Source organism: Cibotium barometz, chromosome 65 (assembly GCF_041138505.1).
Source record: "Cibotium barometz isolate CiBa-2024 chromosome 65, ASM4113850v1, whole genome shotgun sequence".
NCBI lineage: Eukaryota > Viridiplantae > Streptophyta > Polypodiopsida > Cyatheales > Cibotiaceae > Cibotium > Cibotium barometz.
The window spans coordinates 31182483-31209282 of record NC_141110.1 but is presented as its reverse complement, the minus strand read 5'-3'; the positions used below and the strand labels follow the sequence as shown (position 1 = coordinate 31209282).

At 38.3% G+C, this 26800-nt stretch overlaps 1 protein-coding gene across 3 annotated transcripts; it reads right to left on the bottom strand.

The window, feature by feature from the left end:
• Window positions 1-23983: 23983 nt before the first annotated feature.
• Window positions 23984-26242, bottom strand: LOC147603181 (protein RGF1 INDUCIBLE TRANSCRIPTION FACTOR 1-like). 3 transcript variants are annotated; one of them, XM_086797073.1, is made up of 4 exons: window positions 26036-26236; window positions 25684-25913; window positions 25302-25517; window positions 23984-24752 (listed from the first exon to the last, which is right to left on the bottom strand). In XM_086797073.1, the coding sequence occupies exons 2-4, from the start codon at window positions 25900-25902 to the stop codon at window positions 24375-24377; spliced, it is 813 nt and encodes a 270-aa protein (XP_086653199.1). In that variant the 5' UTR covers window positions 25903-25913; window positions 26036-26236; the 3' UTR covers window positions 23984-24374. The 3 variants fall into 3 exon arrangements, with proteins under 3 accessions (XP_086653199.1, XP_086653200.1, XP_086653198.1); XM_086797074.1 differs by having other exon boundaries at window positions 23985-24752; window positions 26128-26242; XM_086797072.1 differs by having other exon boundaries at window positions 23985-24752; window positions 25684-26236.
• Window positions 26243-26800: the final 558 nt, after the last annotated feature.

Genomic DNA, 26800 nt, shown 5'->3' with positions numbered 1-26800 from the left:
TTGTCGGTTAAGCCCTTGGTTTTTTTTTTTTTTTTTCAATTGCAGTAAGGATCTGCCCTTCTTTCCTCTTCTACTTCTTCTGCAATTGTGACTGCTCTGGCTGCTGCAGTCTGAGGTGGAATTCTTTCTCTTTGGTTGCCCCTATTCTGGAAAGGAGTTCTGAGGTTACTCTGGGTAGAGCCAGATGGTTGATTTGGAGTTCTTCTGGGGTTATCCTGGCTTGGGCGAGACGGACCCTGATTAGACTGGTATGAAGGAATTGGTCTCTGAATTCGGGGTCCTAGACTTCCCTGTCCCCTTGACATGGCAGGAGTTGGGCAGTCTTTTAACTGATGACCAAAACCTTGGCATCCAAAACACCGGTTCTCACTTCTGGTCTCATTATTCTGCATCCTTAAAATAGATGGTCCTCCTGAGAAAGTATTCTGGGGGAAGGATCTTCCTTCACTTTGGAATCTTCCTGCATCTTGATTCTGAATTGGTCCTTGCTGCCTCTTTGGGGGTGGAAAGTTTGAAGTACCTTCCTGGGCTTGGAATCTTTTAAAGTTAGAGGGTGCAGGCTTTGGCGGGACCTTTACTACAAAGGCCTTGGCAAAATCCTTTGCCATTTTTACTGCTTCAGCCATGGACACTGGTTTGGCATTTTTGACCAATGTGTCTAAGGGTTCGTTCATTCCCCGAATGAACCTGGCCATGAGCTGTTCTTCGTCTAGAGGTGGTGAGTATTTGAGTAGAAGAGCAAAGGCCTGGTGATATTCTTCAATGGTTTTGTTCTCCTGCTTTAGTTCTAAAAATTCGTTCATTTTGGTTTCCAAAAATCCAGGGGGACAAAATCTCTTTCTCAAATAGGTTTTTAGGTCATTCCAAGATTGAGTATTTCTATTCAGACGGTTGGTGTCACAGTGGTTCCTCCATGCTACCCTGGCTGTTTCCACTATTTTCAACCGGCCAAGAGCCATTTTGCTCAGCTCATTATAACCTGTGACGTCAAAATACTCTTCCATGGCTTCCACCCATTTCTCCACAGTCTCACCCAGGTTCTCCCCTTCTCCTTTGAAGGGTCCTGGCTGAGTCCTATGAAGAGCCTTGCGAACATCAGGGTCAAGTTCGTTATCTTCAAGGATAGGGTCTGGTTGCTGCTGACGGCTACGGTTTCCTCGTCTCATGATTCTGTCAAAATTTATATATTAGAGAGAGAATAGTTATAAGATCAAAAGGGAGATTCTTATTTTTGAATACTTCAATAACTGGGGAGAAATTTTACATTCTACCCCACTTAAAAAAGTGCGAGATGTCTTCATCTCGCCAAGTAGAGGACAACTCTTTTTCTTAAGATCCAATTTATTCTGGGGTTCCTTATATTCTGGTCAACCCAACAGAACACTGGGATAAATATCCCTTATATAGAACTCATTATTAAATAACAATTCATTCAGATCATATCATTCATATCTTTAACATGATAATGGTCCATTAGACCGAAAAGTTTCCTTCGAAACATTCCTCCACGAAAATTTCAGTCAAGCAAGTTCTCAATTTGACATCCCTTAACTTGATCTACCGGTCAAATATTAACAGTAGCAATCTAATAGCACACCCATTAACCTCATAGTGATTTGCTGAATTCATTATCATCATTCTAGTTATGAATATCATTACAGGGATTCGTCCCATTCCCCCTCATTGTGGTTTCATTATATTTCAACTAATTTTTTAAAAATCAACATTTTTCAATCAGCATTTTCAATCAGCATTTTCAATCTGAATCCAAATCAATTCATCCATTCTCAAACAGAATTAAAAATCATATCAATCACATGCAAAATCATCATCTGGATAGCATTAACGCTTATAATTTCAAGTCTTAGATTTACTCGTATATACTGTCAGTAAAGAGCTGCAGTATACTCTCGGTATATACGGGTAGTCACGGCCCTTGGAATTATAAGGTAAATACTATCATGTCTAGGCCTCAAGCAAGTCGGGGATTCTATATAATTGCGGTACTTCCATCTGAAGACCCAATTACCAAATTACGAGTTTCAGTTTGAATATCAAATTGTATGAATTATCTCACACAATTATAACCTTTTTGTGTTTCTTGATAAATTTTTGATATATTTGTCTTCTCAGTTGATCTCTATTAACCAAATGCTCTGATACCAACTGTAAGATCCCTGTTCCCACCGAGCAACGGATTCGGGGTACTGGCAGCGGAAGTAGCGCTTCTCGCGTGGGACAGGGGTCCCACACTCGGGGCCTCGCCCACGGATATCCGGATAAGAGACTAATCCGTCGGTTGTTCCAAAACCGAACCCGGAAAAACTTCCTTTACCGGAAAGCACGGGCGATTCCACCAGGATAACTTTTTACTCTAACGTAGTCAAGATCATTTCTGATCGAGATGATCCGATTACATCTATAAGATACTTAGTCAGTTCAAGGAAGAAACTTGCACTTGGATCATTGGGATCAACGCTTTTTTCCCCATTCAAGAGGCACAGCCGTTGATTCCTATCCATAGAACAGTTACTGTCCGGGATTTATTTATTTTTTTTTTCTATCGTAAAAACAAAAGTTTGAGTCTCGGTTTACGGATCCATCAGTCCAGCCTAACCCCATCCAATCCCATGGGTTAGCCAACCGCCCAACCACTGTAGTGATGGGATCCAATTAAAAATTTGGTTAGGTTTTGTCTCGGGTACCAAGGAAAAGAGTTCCAAGGCCCCCTAGCCGGATGTTCATGCAAAATAAAACTAGTCACACCACTCACACACCCAATATGAAATTGCCTTTTTTTCAACCAGATTCAACCAGTTTAAAACAATCCTTTAATAAAACCATAGTATCATTGATCACCATCTTCCAATTTATCCAATTGATTCTTAATTTCCCATCATTCCTTCATCAGAGTATCTATGGCATCATTGGTAACTAGAACGCTCAGGAGCCGTTTCGATAGTTCCTAGCCCATAATACTTGGCAATATAATCACTTAACAAGATGGACTCTCGTTGAAGATCAGCAAGATCAACCAACAGATCCATATAAGGAGCCATGGACTCATCCATTGAAGACCAGCAAGGTCAATCAACCAGATCCATGCTCGATTTCAGAAAACAACTCCAACTCCGTTCCAATATCTTCCTCGACGCACGCGTGGGTATCCTAGGCAACCCAGAGCCCGAGCACCGTATGGTCAGCACCCTCTAGGATCCTTCGCAGGTAACCTAGCGCTTCACGCATAGGCCGCTTCCTTGGCCCCTCATCCACCGTACCGGAAGCTCACCATTTTAATCGCACCGAGGCTGGTCAAGACCTCGGCCGACCTTGCTACGCGAGACGTCCTTCATTGACTCCCCGTCAGCAGTTGCAACTTTACCATCACGACTTTAATCACAAGACGGTCAAAATGCTCCCCCCAGCATTCTTGACATAAAACAATCATTTACAAACAGCATTTACAAACAGTATTTACAAACAGTATTTTACAACAATTTACAACACAATTTCTATTTTAACTTTCATTTTTCCACATTATCCTTTATCAATCTACATTACTTATTCCATATTCCATTTATATGTATACTCATCCCATCACATCATTTCTATCTCATCACTTCAGATTCCCTCACATCGCATATCGTATATTCACATCCATACATCCACATCTATATGCGTACATTCACATCTACATGCATACATCTACATCTCTATGCATACATTCACATCCACGTTCACATTCACCTCCATACATCTACATCTACATGTATACATCCACATCTCCATTCACATCTACATCTATACATCTACATCTACATGCATCCATCCACCTCCACATCCACATCTACATCTATACATCTACATCTACATGCATACATCCATATCTCCATTCCCATCTACATCTATACATCTACATCTACATGCATCCATCTACCTCCACATCCACATCTACATCTATACATCTACATCTACATGTATACATCCACCTCCACATCCACATCCGTATCTATACATCTACATCTACATGTATACATCCACATCCACATCTATACATCTACATCTACATGCATACATCCACATCTCCATTCACATCTACATCTATACATCTACATCTACATGCATCCGTCCACCTCCACATCCACATCTACATCTATACATCTACATCTACATGCATACATCCATATCTCCATTCCCATCTACATCTATACATCTACATCTACATGCATCCATCTACCTCCACATCCACATCTACATCTATACATCTACATCTACATGTATACATCCACCTCCACATCCACATCCGTATCTATACATCTACATCTACATGTATACATCCACATCCACATCTATACATCTACATCTACATGCATACATCCACATCTCCATTCACATCTACATCTATACATCTACATCTACATGCATCCATCCACCTCCATATCCACATACATCTATACATCTACATCTACATGCATCCATCTACCTCCACATCCACATCTACATCTATACATCTACATCTACATGTATACATCCACCTCCACATCCACATCCGTATCTATACATCTACATCTACATGTATACATCCACATCCACATCTATACATCTACATCTACATGCATACATCCACATCTCCATTCACATCTACATCTATACATCTACATCTACATGCATCCATTCACCTCCATATCCACATCTACATCTATACATCTACATCTACATGCAAACATCCACATCTCCATGCATGATAAAATTCTTTTAATTAATCTAGGATGATAGTTCCTAGAATATGGTAGAAAGTCCTCTTTTTATGCTTTGAATGAATTTATTTTATGCGTAATTTCTATAAAATTTTTGCCATAGCTCCGCTACTATGACTGATAAATCTCAATTTTTTTCTAAGGGATAAAGCTCTTTATTAAAGAAATAATTAGAATGGTCTCTAATTGGATCATCAATCCATAATGGTCTCTAATTGGATCATTAAGAAAACAATTAGAATGGTCTCTAATTGGATCATCAATCCATAATGGTCTCTAATTGGATCATTAAGAAAACAATTAGAATGGTCTCTAATTGGGTCATCAATCCATAATGGATTGAATCATCAATGTGCATAAACTAAAAGCATAGCAAAAAGCCATTAATTTGGCCTCGAGAATAGCTTAATCTTGGATTAAGGAAAAGCTTTATGAAAAGCTTCATTTGGATTGAGAATGGGTCATGAGTATGACCATTTCTTGAGTGAGAGAGAGAAATTATAAAAACCATTAGAATTTAAATATAAGTAGAAATTAACTTCTATAGCATTTATTAAATTATGTAACTCTTCACTACTATTCACCAATTAACTTCATTAGCATTTAAAAAAAACCATACCAATTAAACTTCTCAAGCTTGAGAGGGGTTGAGAAGAGAGAATCATTGAGTAATTATAGAAAAGATCAAAAATTCAATGTACTTACCTTATAATTTGCTTGATTCTTTATTCACGGTAGAGGCCCCCAACCAATCAATTGGTTTAGTATGTTGATGGAGCCACCAATGGAGATTGAAGAAAGAGAGAAGTATCAAAAACTAGTGAATTATTAAAGAATTCACAGTTCTTGGCTTAGGTAGAGTAACATAGCATAAGACACTATATATTTTGGCTTAGATGGAGTAGAGTAACAAAGCATAAGACACTATCTAATTTGGCTTAGGTGGAGTAGAGTAACAAAGCATAAGACTCTATCTAATTTGGCTTAGGTGGAGTAGAGTAACAAAGCATAAGAGACTATATATTTTGGCTTAGGTGGAGTAGAGTAACAAGGCATAAGAGACTATATATTTTGGCTTAGGTGGAGTAGAGTAACAAAGCATAAGAGACTATATATTTTGGCTTAGGTGGAGTAGAGTAACAAGGCATAAGAGACTATATATTTTGGCTTAGGTGGAGTAGAGTAACAAGGCATAAGAGACTATATATTTTGGCTTAGGTGGAGTAGAGTAACAAAGCATAAGAGACTATATATTTTCAACAAGGGGAGGCTTCTATTTATAGGAAAATTTGAGCTCCTAACAAAACAAACTGATTCTAGAATTTTCCAAGTCAGTTTGGTCACTTTTTGACCATTTTTAGGTCAATTAAGCTAACTTTTTGGAACTAGACTTGAATTAGGAGAGAGGAGAGATAAAATATCTCAATTTTTATGAGTTTAAAATTCATTCAAGCATGTGAAATATGCACCTCCTTTAAAGAATTCCCCTTCCTTACATATGTGTCAAAATTGTATTGCTCATAGTTTTTTACTAATAAACCTTGTACATTTTCAACTCTTCATCTTATGTGAAATATGCACCTCCTTTAAAGAACTCCTCTTCCTTACATATGTGTCATAGTTTTTTTTTTTACTAATAAGCCTTGTACATTTTCAACTCTTCATCTTATGTGAAATATGCACCTCCTTTAAAGAACTCCCCTTCCTTACATATGTGTTTATTTACTAATAAACCTTGTACATTTTCAACTCTTCATCTTATGTGAAATATGCACCTCCTTTAAAGAACTCCCCTTCCTTACATATGTGTTTATTTACTAATAAACCTTGTACATTTTCAACTCTTCATCTTATGTGAGCATTTACTCATTTTTGGGTATCTTCTTTTACAATTTGGATTTATCTCCTCCCTACACATGGATTGATGCTATTGGCCCATAGGAACCTTAATTGGACCATAGTCTAAAGATTTCTGAAAATCTAGACCCTTAGGCTAAGGTTCTTTATACCTATTTCCAATTAATTCCAATTGCACATTGGAAAATTCTTTTTAAATTTCTGTTTCAGGGGAACTCATCTGAATTATAAGAGATATTTTTCTATCCAAAAATATTCATAATCTGAATATTCTCTCTCTAGAATATTTTCTCTCTCTAGGTTAAAACAGCCACAAACAAGATCTCTTATATTTCAGAAAAGGAATTGATTACAGGGGAATATACTAGACATCAAAAAGGGGTTGGGGGAGGAATCTTACATTCTACCCCACTTAAAAAACGCGAGATGTCCTCATCTCGCAACTTGGAATAATTTCGCAAGATGCACGAATATGAGACTTAGAGAAAAATTTTAATCACGATTAACCACCAAGAAAAGTCTTAAAGAGAGCAAGATTCAAAATAAGAACAAGATTTAAACTTTACTCATTCACGGGACTTACACAGTAAAGATAGAAGAACTCTTTACACTTCCATAAGCCCATCCATCATATGGTCACAAAAGCAGTCCTCACAAGCTGCACAAGTATAGGGTAACTCATCTATGGGAATGATTCTGCTGGTTATTGCCGCACCTATCTCAGTGGTATGAGGTGATCTAACAAAAGGACCTCTGAGAGGCAAGCCAAAAACGGGGTAAAGGCATATCTTCTCATGAGGAAGAAAACATGCCAGTAAAAAGACCCGCTCAGAAAACCCAAGATGCCTTGATCTCATGACACAGTAGTATCGGGGACCCAAACCCAAAGCTTCAATAACCATGGCCAAGCGGACATTGTTACGAAAGTGTTGCTGACCCCAGGGTGTTACCCTAGTTATGTTTTGATAGGTCCGCCATTTGGTCTGCGCTACAGAAGTTCCTAGGTGAGGAAAAAGTGAGCGCTCATACTGTTCTATAAAGTCTTTCTTCACAGACTCTCTTGCGTCTTGAAGGTGAGAAATCATCAGGGATAAAACTAATTCCTGTTGCCAAGCCATGAAGGAGATTAGAAAGAAAGGAGATTGATGGGAGTAAGATTACTGTGAGAGCGACAAGTAAAAGTTACGACTTATATAAAGGAAGGAGCTAGCGTAACCTAGAAGCCAACGGTAACTTGCCACTGAAGTTTTACCGTCTTTCCATGATTTGGGTTTGGCACATTTTTCTATAGAAGGCATTAAGAATTTTGAGATGAGGAGATAAAAGAAACTTGTAGGCTAAGTCACCTACTTTCATTGAATTCAGATATAAGGATCACAATATCTGGGGGATAACTTCTTATACTCCCCAAGAGATAAAGAACTTCTTTTGGGCCATACTCGAATGAAAACCAAAACCTTGGTATCCAAAACACCGATTCTCACTTCTAAACTCATTGTTCTAAATCCTTAAATTAGGCGTGACTCCTGAGAAGTATTTTAGGAAAAGGATATTCCTTTTTTAAACAGAAACTTTCTTTTATTTTAGAGAGGGAATAATTATAAGATCCGAAAGGGAGATTCTTACTCCTATATACCTCGAAGGCTGGGGAGGAATCTTACAATGAACCTTTCAAGAAAAAACATCCATCGAACATGAACAACACCACACAACGCCACTTCATCAACCAAATGCACCACAAGATGCAATTGGCTAGTGATAATTATTCTATGAAAGTTGTCTTCGATCATACACGCTGCCTCAATAGCATTGAGACAAGCCATATCAATGGATGTAGGATCTATCTCCTTTAAGGATATGTACTTACATACATAGCAATTATGTGTACTATTTACCAATACATAAATTATGAGCGCATGAGAATTCCAAATAAGCAATATAACTTAGTGAATTGAAGAGAAGATTCATACCTCACCAAGCTTCCCATTTTGTAAATAGCCTCTCTCACCTTCTTGTCTCCACAACTAACTATAGCAATTGGAAGAATAAACTATGCATAGAAAAAAATGGAAGTTATAATTAGTAATGAGCTTATAAATTATGTACCACAAAGAGAAAATGAAAAAGCAGATATTTATATACCTGTAATATATTGTTCCAATCATGTGTCTTAAGGCCATATAATTTTTCCTCTCCTTTATTTTTGGTCTTTGTGAAAGTACCCTTCAATGAATACATTACTCCCGTTGGTGTACGAAAAGAGGCAATCACACTTTTTACCTTATTGTGCTCCCTCTTGGTTAATACCCATGATGCCTTTGGTAGGACTATTTTTCCACTCTCACTTTCAATTGGCCATGCACTTTGAAGGCATCCAATGTTTTGTAAGTCATCCCTTGCCCCCTTTGTATCTCTTTACCAATTAAATGATCCCAAATATTTTTTGCCACGTTCTTGAAGATGTGCTTGGGATCTGAGAGATGATTGATCTTCATGTCACACCAATATGGAAGTCGAAAGAAGATTGAGTGTCTAGACATCCCATTTTGTGGTGGATTGGGAGTGCTTCTCCATGCCTCAAACCAATCTCTACCTCTCATCACAAGTGGTGAGACATCATGTGGCACATACTTGGGATGTGAAGGAAGGAGAAATCGATGATGTTTGTCATACACCACCTTCTCACAAGATGAAATTTCTAAGCAATATGTTATCGATGTGCTTAAGTCAGAGTTCCCTGCATTAGGGCCAAAAACGTCTCAAAATGGGCTGTGTAAGGAATTTCGCTAACTTGCTAATTAGTAGAATGTTGACGGTCAAAACGGCTCCAAATTTAGCCGTTTTGGATATTTAAAGCATATCTATCTGATTGAATACGTATCTAAGTACATATTTTAAAATCTAAAAAAATATATCGTTTTCATGCTACTCTTTAATGGCTCGTCTCGAAATTTGTCCTCTTTTAGTGACTGCGCGGCAAAATGACCATTCCCTCCAAACGCGCTCTCATCCATTCTCCAAAAAAATTTCACTCCTCTGCTTCTCTAAAAATTTCACAAGCTACATCTCATTCTCATTCTTCTGTGTCTCTCATGTTCTAATAGCTCTGCTTATATTTTTAACTCTGTTAGTAATGAGTGATACATCTAATCGTAAGTTTCATTTGAATATCAAGCTCAACCAAGAGTATGCAACTACACGGAGTGTCTACCAAAGATCCCTTTCATGTGCAAATGAAGCTCAACATCTTCGCAACGAAGGAAAGAAGCATATTGACCTATGGACAGATGGAAGTCTATATCCACCGGATCCCAAAACAGGAAGGTATCCTTCTTTTCACACACCACATGATTTGATTAGATTTGTTGGTGATGGGGTGGATGGCTTACTTGGTTATAGTTCAAGACTATCTCAATCACATATTAATTATGTAGAATATACTACATATCTTCAAAATACTTCATCTTTGAATACAACAAAAATTATAGAACTTGAAAACAAAATAGTGTCTTTGAAACAAGAAAATGATCAATTGAAAACATTAAAAGAAACTCCAATAGGGTTAAGAGCACGAGTAAAACGAATGCGGGATGTAGTTAACTTAACAGAGAGATCTGGACAAAGAAAAAAAAGGTTAAAACTTGTAAGAGATCATGTTACTAACCTTCTAGGATTTGACATGTCACATGTCTAATGCTCAGGAAAGGGTAAGATTTTTGAATGAGCTTATGAATAGGTCGGATATCTTGAAACTTTTGGAACTTCCTGAAAATCAAACTAAAAAAAAACTAGTCTTTCAACATCTATTAAAAGATATGGACTTATTAGTCCAGCCTTCCCAAATGCAAGAAGTTTGTGACACAGTGGGAGTGAGTAGAAAGGGATACAGAGCCATCTCTAAAACCTGGTTCAGGGTCCTTAAGTATTACAAAATCAAAGCTTTTGGGTTGCCTAGACCTCACAATGTTGGAAAATATAGAACTCTGTTAAATGAGGAGATTTCTAAACATTTCGGAGAGTATTTCCATATTGAGGGAACAATGCCATATGAGAGACAAAAAAAAAAATCATCTTTTGAATACAACGTTTATAATAATATTTGGATGAACATTAGAAAAGTCCAATCTTTTATGGTGAGATATTACAACATAAGAGAAATAGATTGTGAAGGAAAACTTGTATTTGTTTTAAAATTAGATGAAGCTCAAATCCAAAAATGTCAAAAAATGGAAAGAATATCTATATCCCTAATGAATAAAGCATTGGACTATAGTCAAGGTAAGCTTGATTCTCCATACCACAAAACTCAATCAGAAATGGAGCTATGGTGGATTGGATCAGCTCAGGTACCAGTAGAGAGTCATGAAACATTAAAGTGGCTCTTCTCACAAACAGACATACCTTCAGTTATTCAGAGCCAAAATACAGGTGAACACCTTCATGTAGACGACATAGGTGATTTCATTGTGGAATGGCATTTGAGTGCCGACCTCAAGGCGTTGAAGTGTATGTTTGGTGTATGTGGAGGAGCAAATACCAAATATCCATGTCTTTATTGCATGGCAAGCACAGGGACAAGAGAATGGCTTGCAGAAAATGAGATTGGAAAACCACCATCCAGAAATAATGTGAATGTTGTCGATCATCCAACTTCTATTAAAATATGGGATCCAATTCTACCAATACATTTAAAAAATGTGCATATATGTACATTGCATGCAGAGATAAGAATCTTGGACAAATTGCTCAGACTACATCTGGACTATGCATATTCTATTAAGCCGACTAAACTTGCAGATGAGTGCATAGAAAAATGCAAAGCCTTGCTCTCTCAAATGGGTTTTCATGGTGGGGAAGTGCATCTTAAAAAAGATCCTGTTCTTTCTGGAGGTACAGGTGATGTTCTGCAAGATGTTTCAATGGGAGGAGCAAAAGCGAGAAGATTTTTGAGCAACCATGACACCAAACAAGTCAATGCAATGTGGAACTGTTGGAAACAGCTATGTGTCATCACCACAAATGTCAAAAGTAGACCAGATGTAGCCAACAAACGTATGGAAGTTTGAAAAAAACTCGACAATTTTTTCAAAGTCCTTAGACAACAAGTTGGTTCAAATACTTATGCAGATGATTTCAAAAAAGCAATAAAGCTTTTGATCAAAGCTATCATAGATGCCTGGGGAGAAAAAGACATAACTTATTACTTGGTGAGTGTTCAGACTTATCAAAATAGTTAAAATATAAGTGTAATTTCTTAAATGTACTAACAAAAAATTATCTTTGTAGCATATTCTTTACTTGCATGGACCATATTTTGCTACAGAAGGACCCCTTGCAACATGGAATACACAAGGAATGGAAAAGTCTCATTATCAAGCGAGAACTTCCTTTTTTAGATGTACCAGAAGAGGAGGAGGTGGTCAAAGAAGAAGCAATGCACTTAAAGAATTATTCAATTGGTTCTACAGGAGGCAATTACAAAGGATGAGATCAAAGACCCAGCAATCTGAAACTACACTAACACCTCAAGACAGAGACTAATGATTACTAACACATTTGTACCTCTAACAAAATATTTGCTGAAATATAATATGTCCTTGCAAAATATTGTGTACATTAGTTTTTGATTCTCTTGGGACTACTTGGCATGTCACCTCTGTATCTCAAAAATTTTCTCCTTCTATAACCTCCAAGAAGTTTGATATCTGACACCTCAGCTGCAGCTGCATAGCTAGAGTAACAAAGAAAGTATCCTTCTCTTGAGGCATTGAAACTTGCAGCATATCCAAAGATTCTAAGAGCAGCAGCTCTCTCCAGAAGCAAAACCTTGTTAGCATTTATTTGAAGGGGAGTGTATCCCATGAACCTTGACAACACCTTCAAGGCAAAAATTGGCAACTCAGCATCTTCAGAGAAGTTCATGTGGAATGCACAAAACACAGCCTTATCCAATGTAGGCAAGTAGTGCATGAGATCAGATGAAGGCCTTCTTGACCTAGTGTCTGTAGATTTCACTCTGCTGCCTCTAGCTCTTCCTAGAAAATCATCCTTATCAAACAATTCAATCTGCAAGACAAAAACCTCAATTTAAAAAAATTACAAACATTTTACAAAAGATTAAATGGAAGCTACCTTCTGCAACTCATCCTCAATTACTACTTTGTCTTTCATCAAGTTGCATGAGCCAACCCTTTCCACTTTATCAGAATCTGCCTGAAGCTTGAAATCTCTGCCAAAAGACTCAATACCTAACTCAATAAGCCTGTTCTCAAAATCCTCATCTCTCAGGGAAGGTTTCCCCTCATCCACTTTTTTAAGGCACAAGGCAAGTGCATCAGTAGTAGCAGGGATAAATGAGTGGTCAGATGTTTGCAAATCAAGTGCCAAAAACTCTTCCTTTGACTCTACTTCTGTATCAATAAAGTCTTTGGCCACTTCACAAGCTTCTGAAATTGCTGCAATACAGTAGTCTTCTCTGATATTGAAGAGACATTGAAGATAGGACAGAGGAATAAAATCTTTCTCATTGATATAGAAGAAAGGAAGGTTTGGAAGAGTAACAGAGGATTCAGATATGCTTGCTTCCTCTGAGGGCTCTTTAGTAATAGTGAAAGCCCTAAATTTTGCAACATCAAGATTGGCACTTTCTCTCTCCTCAGCTTGAACATCAATTTCTTCCTCTTCTAAAATCTCACTTTTCTCTAACTTTGAGACTGTGGTGACATTTAAGTTTTCTTCCTCATTCTCTGCATCAATTTCTGGTTGTTGCTCTTTATCCTGTATTTTTGCTTTCAAAAATAGGAAGAAAAGAAAGGAGACATCCTTGGGGACAAGGTTGCAATGCTTTTTATGGATTGGACAAGAAATGGATGAAGGGCATGTGAAAGAGGTTCTATTTGAAAATCTACTGAACCTCTTTGTTACTTTGGCTTTCTCCACTGACAGCTGTGTAAAATCTGTAAGGTGACAAAAATCATGGCCTCCGATACGAAAACAATGACCTTCAATTGACATTTCAAATTGTTTGTACTCAACTTCAATAATGTCCTTAAGCTTCAACGAAACATCTGAAAGAGAAAACCTTGGATTGAATATCTCCACTGCATCAATGTATATCTTCATATCATGACCATCTTGCAAAATAGCATTCAAGAGTTTTTCACTTGGGCTTTCTTCAACAAGTTCATGTCGACCCGCAACACTTTTACTCATTGAGATATTTGAGAAAAATGCTTGAATAATTCTGATGAGCCCGAACGAAGTGAAAATGAAAGGTCCAAAAAAATTGAAATTCCTCTATCGCTTGGTGCGGGCTTTGGCAATTCCAAGGTCCCAGAAAAAAATATTGAGTTTTGAAAAATAGGGCTAGGAAGACAGTACGGTGCACAGCTTGATTTGATGCAAATAAGTGGTCCAAAAGCGTGATAAAAACACCTTAAATAGTAACCGTTTATGCCACGTCGCAAAAATGATTATATGACACGTGTTTCCAACGGTCCTTTGTACGACAGATTCGAGGTATAAAAAGTTAATTTTGTTGAAAATATTCATATTTTTCACCGACACTGTATCAAGCGAGATCAGGCCACCTTATTTCCACAAACCTACTTTTTCATTTCTTTCCCATATCAAGCGATTGCACCTTTCCAGGACATTCGGAATCCTTCAATCGCTTCGTTTTGTCCTTTTCTTGATTGCCCGAATCAAGCGATTCTGCTTATCCGACATTTTTGGATTTGCCTCATCGCTTCGTTCGGGACTCCTTCATCTGTAATTTCCCGAATCAAGCGATTATCTCTTTCCATTATCTTTGGATTCGCTCTATCGCTTCGTTCGGGCCACCTTATTTTTTTGTCTTATTATACAAATCTCTTCATCGGGTCTCTTTTTTTAAGCTTCAATGGCAAGGACAAAACAGACTGCAAGGAAAGTCTACCCACCTTTGGAGACTGAAAAAGATGAGGACAAACCAGGAACTTCCAAACAAGAAAAGCCTCTTCCAAAGCCTCGTGCGAGGGCGACAGCAAGAAAGAGATTAAATTATCAGGTGAAGTCCTTAAGAGAGATAAGAGCAGCACAGAAATCTACTAGTCTTCTCATCCCTCGACTGCCATTTACTCGGGTTGTCAGGGACATATCAGAAAGGTTAGTTGGCAAAATGAGAAACACAAATCTTCAGAAAGTGCGATGGGAGACCCAGGCCCTCATGTGTCTTCAAGAGGCTGTTGAAGATTTTTTAATCGACTTTATGAATGATGGCTACATTGCTGCTGCATTTGCTCATAGGATCACTCTTATGAGCAAAGATTTTGTGCTTGTGTCCAGACTTAGATATAAGTTTGATAAAGCTTTGGAGCCCATTCCAAGTCAAGATATGAGAGCTTTTGAAATTCTTAATATCCCTCCAGCAAGGCAACCCAAACAATCAGTTGTTATTGAAGATATTTCTCATACTTATGATACAAGAAAAGCTCAGGATATCAAAGAAGAAGTTGAAAAAGAGAGAGAGCAGGAGAAGATTACAGAGGATGCAATTCTTTCTCAGCAAACTGAAATTCTCCATGCATCCAATTCAGAGCTTTATCAGAATGTGACAGGTCAAATGATAGTAGATGTGTCCATGCATGGAGAGGATGAGGTTTATTGTGACATTGCCCTTGAAGACACAAGTATGCTTGTGAATCACAATATTGAGATATCTGACACAGTCCTCTTCATCTGTCTGAGGTTTGTGTGGATTTGCTTTTGTTCTCTTGATGAATTTCTCAGACTCCATATTTTGTTGACATGTTTTGTTTGTATGAGGGATCTTCATGAATCAATGTCTGTGCAAGTGACCATTCTTGATCCCCTTGTTACACAGTGTCTTTTCAATAGGCAAGGGGATCTTGCAAGTTTTCTCAAAAACTTTGATATGCTTACCTACAATTACATTGTATACCCTTATGTTGAAGTGTAAGACTCATACTCAATTATCTTTTGCCTATAATAGACATTACAATATTCGTAACTAATTGCAATATTCATCTTATCACAGAGGCCATTGGAGTCTTATTATCTTCAATCTATTGGATAGAGATGTGATCTTTATGAACTCTTTAGCATCCATTCATGGGAGAAGTAAAATGTAAGAATAAACTTTTCCATGGTTTATGTTCCAGAACAATTTCTTGTATGTTTTCAATTATTTGGTTGACCCTCAATATTTTATGCTTGCAGTGCTGCCAAACTTATCTTGAGTTTTCTAGGTTCTACCTATGTAGACTACAAACTTGAAGATTTTAAGTACTACAATCAGGAAGTTCCTTTGCAGAAAGACTCAACATCTTGTGGATGGATGGTGCTTGCTAATGCTTGGAGATATCTTGAGTCAAGATTTAGAATGACAACACTTACTATAATTTCATGAATGAAAACCATTGATTGATTTAGTGAATACATTTAGTGACCTATTTTCTTACTTTCTTATTTTCTTTTGTCTTAGTTGCATGAGTATCCAGATTCTTGGGTAAGTTGGGTAAGGGAGAAGGCAGTGTCCATGGTTTTGAGCAGATCCATCAATCCATATGATCCTGATTCTCCCTTTCCACCTAATAAAGGAACCAAGGATACAACTTCAAAGAAAAGGAAAAGGGAGAAGAAGAAAAGCAATGTCAAGGATGACTCATCCAAAAAGGAAAAGACCTCTGCCAAAGAGAAGAAGAAGAGAAAGAAGAGCCCTACTAAGAGCAGATCTTCCAAGGGAAAAAGAGCCATTCTAAAGAGAAGACCCATTCTAAAGGAAAGATCCCTCAGGCTACAGAGAAGAGCCCTACCCCTCCTGCTAAAGAGAAGAGCCCTAGCCCTCTTGCTAAAGAGAAGACCCCTAGCCCTCCTGCCAAAGAGATGAGCTCTTCACCAGCTCAAGGGAAGACTCCTATCAAAGAGAAGATCCCTAGTCCTCCTGCCAAAGAGAAGAGCTCTTCTCCAGCTCAAGAGAAGACACCTATCAAAGAGAATGCCCCTGTCAAAGAGAGGAGTGCTTCTAAAGGTCTTCCGTTTCACTCACCAGTGAAATTTAAAATTCAAAAGCGTCGTTTATTCAACAAAGGTAGTAAGAGGGCAAATGTTGGCTCTCCATTAAATTTCTTTTTCATGTTCCCCAAGAAGACTGCCAAGTCTCCAAGACCAACCACCAAAGAACCTTCTCCAAAACCAGACCCCACTGCCAAATCTCCCTCGCCAACACCTGAAGGTCTCAGAGAGGAGCCCATCTTACCACCATTAGAGGAATTCACTCTCAAGTCTTCCTCTCCAACACCTCAAGAGCTGAAAACTCTAGAACTTGAACCTCAATCAGCAAAATTTGATCGAAGCAAACAGAAGAGAGAAAGATTCTCTAAAGATGCAGGGTCATCTCATGCCAAAAGGAAAGTTGATTTTGTTGAGTGATTCCACAAATTGGCTTTTGTTTTGTTCATTTTGTCCATATGAACACACCCTTTTAGGGACAATATTCTGTACTTAAATTCAGTATCAATAATTTGATATTCAACTGTTAAACCTTGCTCTGTGTTGCGAACAATATGTTAACCATTTTTGTGAAGAAGTCAAGATGAAATCTAGCAGAATATATTGATTACATTATTGGAGAAATCCTTTTCAACTATACAAACTTGCCCTTGCAACTGGCTCAAATATAACTTTTTTTGGGGGGAGACATGTGATGCATGAGGTTACACTCTCCATCCTTGTACTGACAACAATATCATCTACTTTGAATCTATATTCAGCTGATATTTCATCCAGAAACTCAAGCGACTCTCTTACATGTTGTAGTCGCCAGTTTGATGTTACTATGAGTTTCCTGGGATCTATGAATGGATGGACTATGATGTTAAATTCAAACTCTAGACAATTCTCTTCAGAATCCAAAGGGACCCAACTACCAAGCTTGCTTTTCCATCTCCTATAGTCATAGCCCAAAACTAGGGATTGGCGACACAGTTGGTATGAGATAGACAAAGAATTTGGGCTTACTCTACAACTGATATTGTCCCCCATATGAAATGTTTCCTTGGTACTCCATCCTTCTCCAAGTACAGTGTCCAGATCAGTCAGAGATAGTCTTCTATTAAGCCACATCGTTCTTGTCCTCTCCAATTCCATTGTTTTGAAACATGCCACAAAGACATGTATAGGCAAGAACCATTGAATTTTTATCCTTCTTGAAATCCTTCCAGGAGACATAGCTTTAAGAATATCATCTTTGATTTTGGATTTGAAGCTTGTTATGGTATTTGGATCAGGAACTTCCCATTCTAGTGACATTAATGTGGGAATAGGTATGTCATATAATTCTCCATGAACACCTTCTCTTGATGGAACCCTGTATTCTGCAAAATACACAAATAAATCCACTGATTTGTAAAATGAAGGTGGTTTGTCTGCGTACATGACATCTGCAATCTCCTTGTGAATTGCTTTGAATGTGCCACTTAAGCTCTCAACAGGCTGCCACTCCACAGCTGTTGACGGAAAGATAACTGAAATTAAACAAACAACAAATATATCAGAAAGAGAAATATTGTGTTGTATCAAATAGATAAAGTTTTGTTGAATTACAGTAAGAATGGAGAATTGGATGTTCATCCAAGTTCAACACCATGTCTTTGGCCATGTAGACATGTTGAACTTTTGCAAGCCAGCCATTGTCGGTCACTTTGAATGCAAGAACACGACCTTTCCAATGGGATTTCACTTCATTTCGCTTGGTTCTTTTCACCCTGTGGGCACCTTTGCAAGAGGGAAGCATTGTTACCCAATCATTCACACGAAATGACATGGGTTTCCAAACACCATCTTCTCTCGTGTTATGAAAATCACAAGAAGTTATATTATGAGAAGGACGACGTGAGGACGCCATAGAAGCTCACAGATGAGAGAAAAATAGTGAATCTTTTGAATAGTGAATCTTTTGAAAGTGCAAAGAAAGGAGAATAAACCATATGCCAAAATGAAGGGAAGGTGGAAAGTAGACGTTTGAAAAAATTTGGTGTTTTGTCATTAATAGCGTTGTTTTCAAGGCCTGAAAAGAGGATTTCGTATTTTCATGCTTGATTTTTTGAAATAAAAAATGGAACAAGATGTCACTATTTTGGACCCAAACTTTAATGTTAGCCATCGTAAACGTCTAAATTTAGCCGTTTTAGCCGTTCACCACTAAAATAGAACCGTTAAGAAGACATTTAGAGGAGACAAGAATGCCATACTTTTGTATACGTGTCAATTCACAATTGGACAATTTCTTAATCCTTAGATTAACAAACAGCCCTTTTCTAGCCGTTTTTGGCCCTAATGCCACATGCGGGTATTTGCTTCTCCAACAAGGAGTGGATTACGTGGCGCATCAAGATTTTGCTCTCTAATAGGAGAGCAAATATCAAGAGAGCATCAAAGAATAATTTGGAGAAGCCTAGCGTGTACGACCGAGAAGTGGAGGCACACACACAACTTCATGAGAAAGCACCCAGGTGCTTTTTAACAACAAGCAGCGGCGAGTGCTTCCCGACTATGGAAGCGAGGGGTTTTGCACTTCGCCTCCGGTGGGAAATCCTCCTTTCTTGCTCATTTCGTAAGTATCATTTCTTCTCTCCTTTCATTTTGTTTTGTACTATATTGTTTTCTTGAAATAATTATATATTTTCTTAATTGTTTTTTGTAGAGGGAGGTTGTTGGGCATGACCCAACAAAGGAGGAATATGACTATGGGTATAGAGCCCCTCGTCTGCAATTGTGGCGTGGATGCATACGCGAGGTGTACGCTTGGATGAGTCCGTTATGGGACTCAAGCTAATGAGGTAATGTGTTGCCTAAACCATTCTCTTTTCTACGTCTAATTGTATTTTAATGCTCTTGTTTACCTTACGCTTAATGGCATGTATGTAGGATGAAGGGGAAGAAGAAGAGGAGGATCTAGATTATCCGCATGAAGCAAGTGAAGAGGATGAGGAATCGGATGATGAAGATCACTCGGAATCCAATGAGGATTCCACTTAGACACCTCTTCATTATAAAATCTTTATGTATATATGGCCAAAGGCCCAACAATTTCTGAAATATAATAACTTTTTGGCCTCAATTGCATTCTCCACAATGTATGTGTTTCTTATATTTGTGTTTATGCTACAAATCTAAAATTGTGACTCTGTTTTAAATTTTTTTAAAAGACCTGGGGGGGCAGACTAGGGAGTCTTGTGCAGACTCCCTAGTTTTCCCCAGCTCTTTTTTTGCTATGCAGACTCAACAACAAAAATATAAGTCGCTACTCAATAGCAAAATATCGCTGCTGATGAGTAGCGATATTTTGTTGTTCCGCAACAAAATGTCACTGATATTTTTGCTACTGAGCATAAAACCCATTGCAACGAAAATAACAGTGTTTCTAGCAGCAAAAATGGCCTGACACCTAGCTACCCTTCTTATAAAAACGCTGCTATTTTCGCTGCTAGACCCTCATTCTATTGTAGTGGTTAACCCAAAAATGTTAACGTTTCCCCACCTCCAAAGCACATCTAATCCCTCATTGGATGTGGAAAAGATGTGATGCCAAGTGGGTACAAGGGGGGTAAATAATGTACCAAAAGATATGAAATAGAGTACAATGTAAAGTGGCCAATGTAGATCAAAAGGTATGTCGATGAAGCCCATGTCAATCTATCAATGAAGCCCATAAAATAGAAGTAGAGGATGACACCCCCTCCTCTAAAGGGGACCAACTCCACCAAGATCCCAAATCAGGATCAAGAAGTCAATGCGCTTCCATAATGGAATGCCTAGATCATCTTAGACAAATGATCTAAGACAAGGTTCTCTAGATAAAGCATAAGATAAACAAAGCACTTGAACCTATTGGTAATGATAAACTGTAGCCAAATGATAATCTTGGTCCTGGGATGCTAGGATCCCAAATAAAACTAGTGAGAGTAGGTGCTCCAACAAAGGCCATAGATTTGTAAGTGCCATGAACCATAAGGCCTAATGAGGATGTATGTGGAGCTGATGACTCTGGATAAGGCATGGAATCACAATGTATACCAAGAGGCTTCCCCTCAATGTATACCAAGAGGCTTCCCCTCAATGAATGTACCACACTATCAAGTGGGGAGAATTCGTGCTTATAAAAATACCAAGCTAAAGGATGGTAAGTAGTTGGTGTCAAAGTTGTCTGCTACATAGTGTCTGTAGACACTTGCTCCAAATGATCTGAAGTGGCTACCACTAATGAGGATAAATGTAGCTCCACCAGTGATGAGAGATAATTTGGATACCTGATAGGTGCGCTAAAGCAAAGAAATTCTAGCTCACGGATGGAAACAAGATTAGTGTCATGCTATAGCACCTTAATGTGAAGCTCTGGATAGAAAAAATCTATGAGATCTTGAAGTAGTAAGAGGAAATAGGGGAGGCCATGTGATGAGACACACAATATAGAGCCTCTATACGTCATATCAAGATGTGTGGAGGAGCATGTGTCTCCAAAACTAACACAAGAAAAATCCTCCCATGCTACCCTCAAGAAAGGAACTGAATCCCATATACCCTCATAATACTAAAAGATTTGCATGAAACTAGTGATGCAAGTGTGGTCATGGGGGATGGGTATCTGATGAAGTAGCGACACTAATGAATGCATGCTAGATCACAAAAGAACTAGAGAAAATTTAATGTAGATGTGCGATCAATGTGCATGTGCCAACTTTTTTGCCAATGTGCACGCAAATGGAGGGGTACAATTTGATCCACTTATATCTCCGTGGAGTGCTAGATATAAAGATAAGTGCTCAAATCACTTATATGTGTGCCAAAATTGGAGGCTCTGTGCACACACTATAGCCCTCAAATGAAAGAAATAGGGCCCTAAAAAGCACAAAAAGATCATACGATAGAGCCTCTTCTTCGCTTCCCAACTGCTTTGCTATGATGGTTGAGTGTAGGTTGTGTTTTTCTTTTGGTTTTGCCTTTTGGGGGTTTTTTCTCAATTTTTTGCTGCTGCTTCTTTTTTTGGCTTTCTTTGCTCTTTTTTTCTACTTCTTTTTTGAAAAAAGAGGTGGTAAAAATTAAAAATAGCAAACTATTAATATGAAATTTAGTAAACTGTTTAAAAAATAGCAAATTTTTAGTAGGAGATTAAAAAAACAACAAAATAGAAGAAACATCAAATTTTTTGTAGTAGCCTCCTTTATTTTTTTTGGAAAAAGTTAAATAAAACTATTAATTAATAAAAGAGATTAGTGGAGAATGATTTTCTAACCTTAGGAAATGTGAACTAAAATAATATCAAATGATGTGTAATGTGCCTAATTACATGTGCAATGTGTGCACATGTGTGAGAAGGCAGCAAGCCTCAAGGTAATCCTAGAGCTTGAGATGCATATATCCCTTCATTCTTATCTAATATCTTAGAAGAGAAGGTTAGAGAGAGAGAGAGAGAATCACTTAGAGGATTATAATTCATTGTGTAACTTGTCAATGATAATGACATGTTAAAGATGGTGGTGGGCGTGGAAACTTCTAGCCTTGCCACCATCGGCCCATGGAAAGGTCAAATCACATGGAAGTGAAGAGAAGGGTCGCAAGACAAAGGGTTGGACACCATGCATGCCCCCTCACCTACTTAACATAAAAGAAAAAGAGTGCTGAGTGTGTTCTACTTTTTTAATTTTCTATCTATATATTATATAAAAGACCTATATGACTTTTAAGAAAAAAAAATTTATTTGGGCAACTAAAAATATACAATTTGGTAAAATTTCATGTTGTATGGGAGGTACTGGACCTATGCAAAACATTTTTCCATTTTTCCACAACGCTCATGGAAAATTAGTTACAAAATGTTATTTTGCAAATGGTGTCCTAGTAGTGAACCAAAGTATTGGTAGGAGAAGAATCTACATCGCACCTTCACACCAAGCTCTCTCTCTCTCTCTCTCTCGCTCTCTCTCTCTCTCTCTCTCTCTCTCACGCACACACACACACACAAACATCTACAAACAAGATTGCTAAACTAATAAACAAGCAAGGTTTACTGGATAAGACTATGAAAGCTTGCCACTCGTAGCTTTAATTATTTGGTCAAATCTATCCAATGTAGAGGGCTAATAAATAAAAGAAATCAACCTCCCAAAAAAAAACTTTAAAGGAAAAATTAAATTTGTTAATATGATACATACAACTAGGAAATAAAGCTTTGTCATGCGTTTTTCAATGGTGAAAAATATAAACACTCCAAGATAATTTTAAAAAGCATCATCATGATTAAAAAAAAGTTAACGATATTAAATCTATAACATAAGAAGGTAAAGGAAATTAGACTTACAATCATGCTCTTTAACATAAATACATGGGCTTTCTTGAAAGGGCCATTGTGTGTTATAGGCATGATTGAAGGGGGGGTAGAAGACTTGTCCGTAGCCTCAATATACTAATTATAGCATTAGTGGTGTTTATGGCACCAACAATAAATACATTGGTTGTACTAATTACACCATTAGTGGTGCTAATGACTCTACCAGTAGTGCTAATTGCACCCTTAGAGGTTCTATCTACAACATTAGTTTTTTAATTGCACTTTGGCAGCAAAGAAAAAAAAAACCACCATACATAAATAATTAGCCACATGCATTAATCCTATTATAGATGATAGATGAGGAGTAAATACAGTCAAACACGACCACCTTAAAAAAGTAATGCACTCTAATAAGGTAATCTTGAAATTTTTTTAGAAAATTGTTTCAAAGAAAAAGTCTCAATTGGCTGATCATACTTGATGTCGATAATATGGCTTTGACTGCCCAAGCTGCCCATACCCTCATTTTTTCTTGCAAAGGCATGACCAATAAAATTTCATGTTATTTCCCGCAAAGCCCATAAAGCCACAAAATAGTATTTGGCTCAAACTTGAAAGATGAACAAAATTGAAAGATTTCCCCACCTTCTTTTTTGGAACTTCAACTTTGTAAAGTTGACCACCCACCCCCATAATGGACCTGTTGTAAAACAATTGGCCCTTATTAACCGGATGTAATTGGTTGGCCAAAAGAGAGAGCATGCTTGACCGCCTTTTCACATCTAAAGAAACCAGAGTTATCTTATGGGGCCAAGGACGTTCGCCCGCCCAACCAATTTTTCAAGGCTTTGCCTCCACGCACGGGGTATTCGCCGCTCACGAACCAGATTAATCACCACACTCCACACAAAACACGCCCTTTTTAATACCACTTCGCATTCGAATTTTGGATTTAACAAACAAATCACACGGAAGCTCAGCGCTGACGCCATTCAGATGATGATTATAGCTGCCGTATCATTAACGCCATTCAAATGATGATTATAACTTATTGTATTATACAAATGTTATAAGAACATAGAGCTCCATAACACTACATAGTATAAAATGCAACTCTCAGATTACCCTGCATGTCCCAAATATTGCTTACTACTATAGCAGCATTGGACGGTCTGTTCGGAGAGAGAGAGAGAGAGAGAGAGACTAAGACTATAATGTGTACAACTAGAGTTTTATAATGCTTGGAGCTGGTAGATTACCCTTCGCATGTCGATTGGTGGCTTAATTTCACATCATGTATCATCCCTTTGCTGTGCCAATATATATTATCACTATAATTGTATAGTCGAAGTGCCTGATTAGTTTTTTGTCTCACGAGGGCTTATCTAACAATATTATAAAACTACTGTGTATAAATGCTGAGAGGTCGGATATCACACGCCCATGGGTGCTCTGTGTGGGACTCCTTTTCTTCTGTTGGGGCTTCTTCTGATCTGGATGGTGGGGGGGGGTGTGGATGGAGACATGTTGTCATGCAGAGGGCTGGCCGTGCAGCTAACGTTTAATCGGCTTAATTTGGCCTTGTGATTATCGATGAAGTCTAATGTGTGTGGGATCTCCGTCTCCATGCAATTTGGTCGAAGTGGCCGGTTATATTCTGATGATAAACTGCTATAATCCACCATGTAATCATCATCGTCATTAATCTTGGTCTTCATAGCTCTCTTATACAAAGGAGACGACTCTTCAGCTTTTGGCTGCAGCTGCAAGAAGCTCATGCCTGGGTGATGTGCCTTGACTAATCCTGCCAACTGCAATTCAAAGAAGCCAAATTAGTATAAAAATCTCCGCAAAGCCAGCATTATAAGATGCAAACTACGATCAATTTGGAAACAATTAATAACCCAATACCAATATTGTGCATGCTACTCAGAAAGATGAGGAGTCGAATCAATTTGATAAGTACTAATTAATCTATCTTGCAACCCAAGAGCCACTAATTCCCTTAGAAACATTGGATTGTGTAAGTACTATTAACAAGCACAGTTAGGATAATGTTAATGGTCCATGATAAGGAAAATGTTGAGGTAAACCAACATTGTGTGTAATGAGTTATCAAGATGGAAATTATGGTCAGCGTGGAGGGAATTCTTATCCCAATCCAACATTGTGCATTCTATTAAGAGAAATCGTTAAGGTAAGAAGTTGGGTCAATTTATAATTGGTTGAAGAAGCGTCAATTAATCTACCTTCCAACAAGCATAATCACGATGAATTGTGATGCTTGATTACATTAAGGAAAATAACAAGAATAATAAATTGTGACGCTTAATTGAAAGGTAATGATTGAGGCAAACCACCTTGCAACCCAACGAACAGAACCGGAAAGTGTCAAGAAGGCTCCTGTCGCAGATTTCGCAATGGTTGGTGACCCCTTTCCCCTGGTGTGGCTGCGGCCGCCCATTTATAAATACCACCCGGGCGCTATTGATGATGTAAGTCTGAATCCAATTGATGTCCAGCACCTTCTGGATTTCGGAGACCCTTATAACATCATGGTAAGAAGAGCGTCTTATCTGCAACCATAAAATCACATAAAGTGTTAATGGTACAGATAATCCCTTTGATTGTTACTTATCATACAAACATTATGTTGATACTGATAAATTGTTGATTAGCTGTAATGCAGAGAGTCTAAGGAGTACACTCGTAATCTAAACCTTGACCCATGCATCATGGTACCTGCACAATATGGTGGTTCTTGTGGTTGAATATGCAGGCGGGACATAATGGGGTACCCGAGCAGTCCAGGCAGAAGTGATTGCATTCATTCTTTGTGAGATTGGCATGAATTGAGCAGGGCATGAAGAAGGTGGTGTCGAGAAGAGGCGCCAGCCATGTGGGTGCAGCAATGCGCTTCATCACCTCCCTGTAGTGATCTTGAGCAACAACAGCTACCATTGGAATCAAACCTGCACGCAACGCATGTAGCTAGATATTACCATGGAGTGGCAAATATATGGTATTTCTTCTAGACTTTCGTGAAGCAAGATCAAGTTATGTAGGCAGCAATTTAGGTGTAGCACAATTGTACTTGTTTTGGAAGAGATTATGCCAGGGCGACAATGTGAAGACAATTATTTGCAAAAACGAGCTATGCTAGAGCATGAAGAACAAGATGATGACCCCTTAGCTAGCTGAGATTTGATCGCAGGTTGAGAGCGTAAGCGCAGCGTATTTTGTGTAACCCTAAGAAGAGGCTATAGTGTCTAGTGGAGAATGTAGGGACTGTATATCTTACTATTATTATATATAATTGATAAGAGGAAACCTTCTTGCCGTGAGGCTTAAATTTGGTAGCTTTTCTGGTCCCCGGTTGAAGTGCGTGGAAGCGAGCAAACGCGGACGGCGTATTAAATTTGGTAGCTTTTCTGGTCCCCGGTTGAAGCGAAGCGAGCAAACGCGGAAGGCGTATTAAACAACAACAACATCAAAATAAAATTAATAAGATAGAACGCGACGTCGTATTTTTCAATACCTTCCCGGCCTAGCTTTTTATTATATTTATGTTATAGCGTGTCCGTGCCGTTTCGCAAGAAAAAAAGTCGTCCCCACCACCTCTCTCTCCTTGACCATTCCCAATTTCCCATTGCCCTGCCCACCTTCAAATTTCAATCACCCTGGGGGCCCGTTGTACAATCAGACCATTTGCCATGTCACCTTCCGAGACCCCCCATTTACTGCCCGTTTTGCTTTCCACGTGGCCCTACACTGTATACTCCAAAGCCTATTCGCAAGTGATGAGCATCATTGCCCTCCAAAAGCTTCATAGAAGCCTTACCTTTTAAAATTCGGTTTC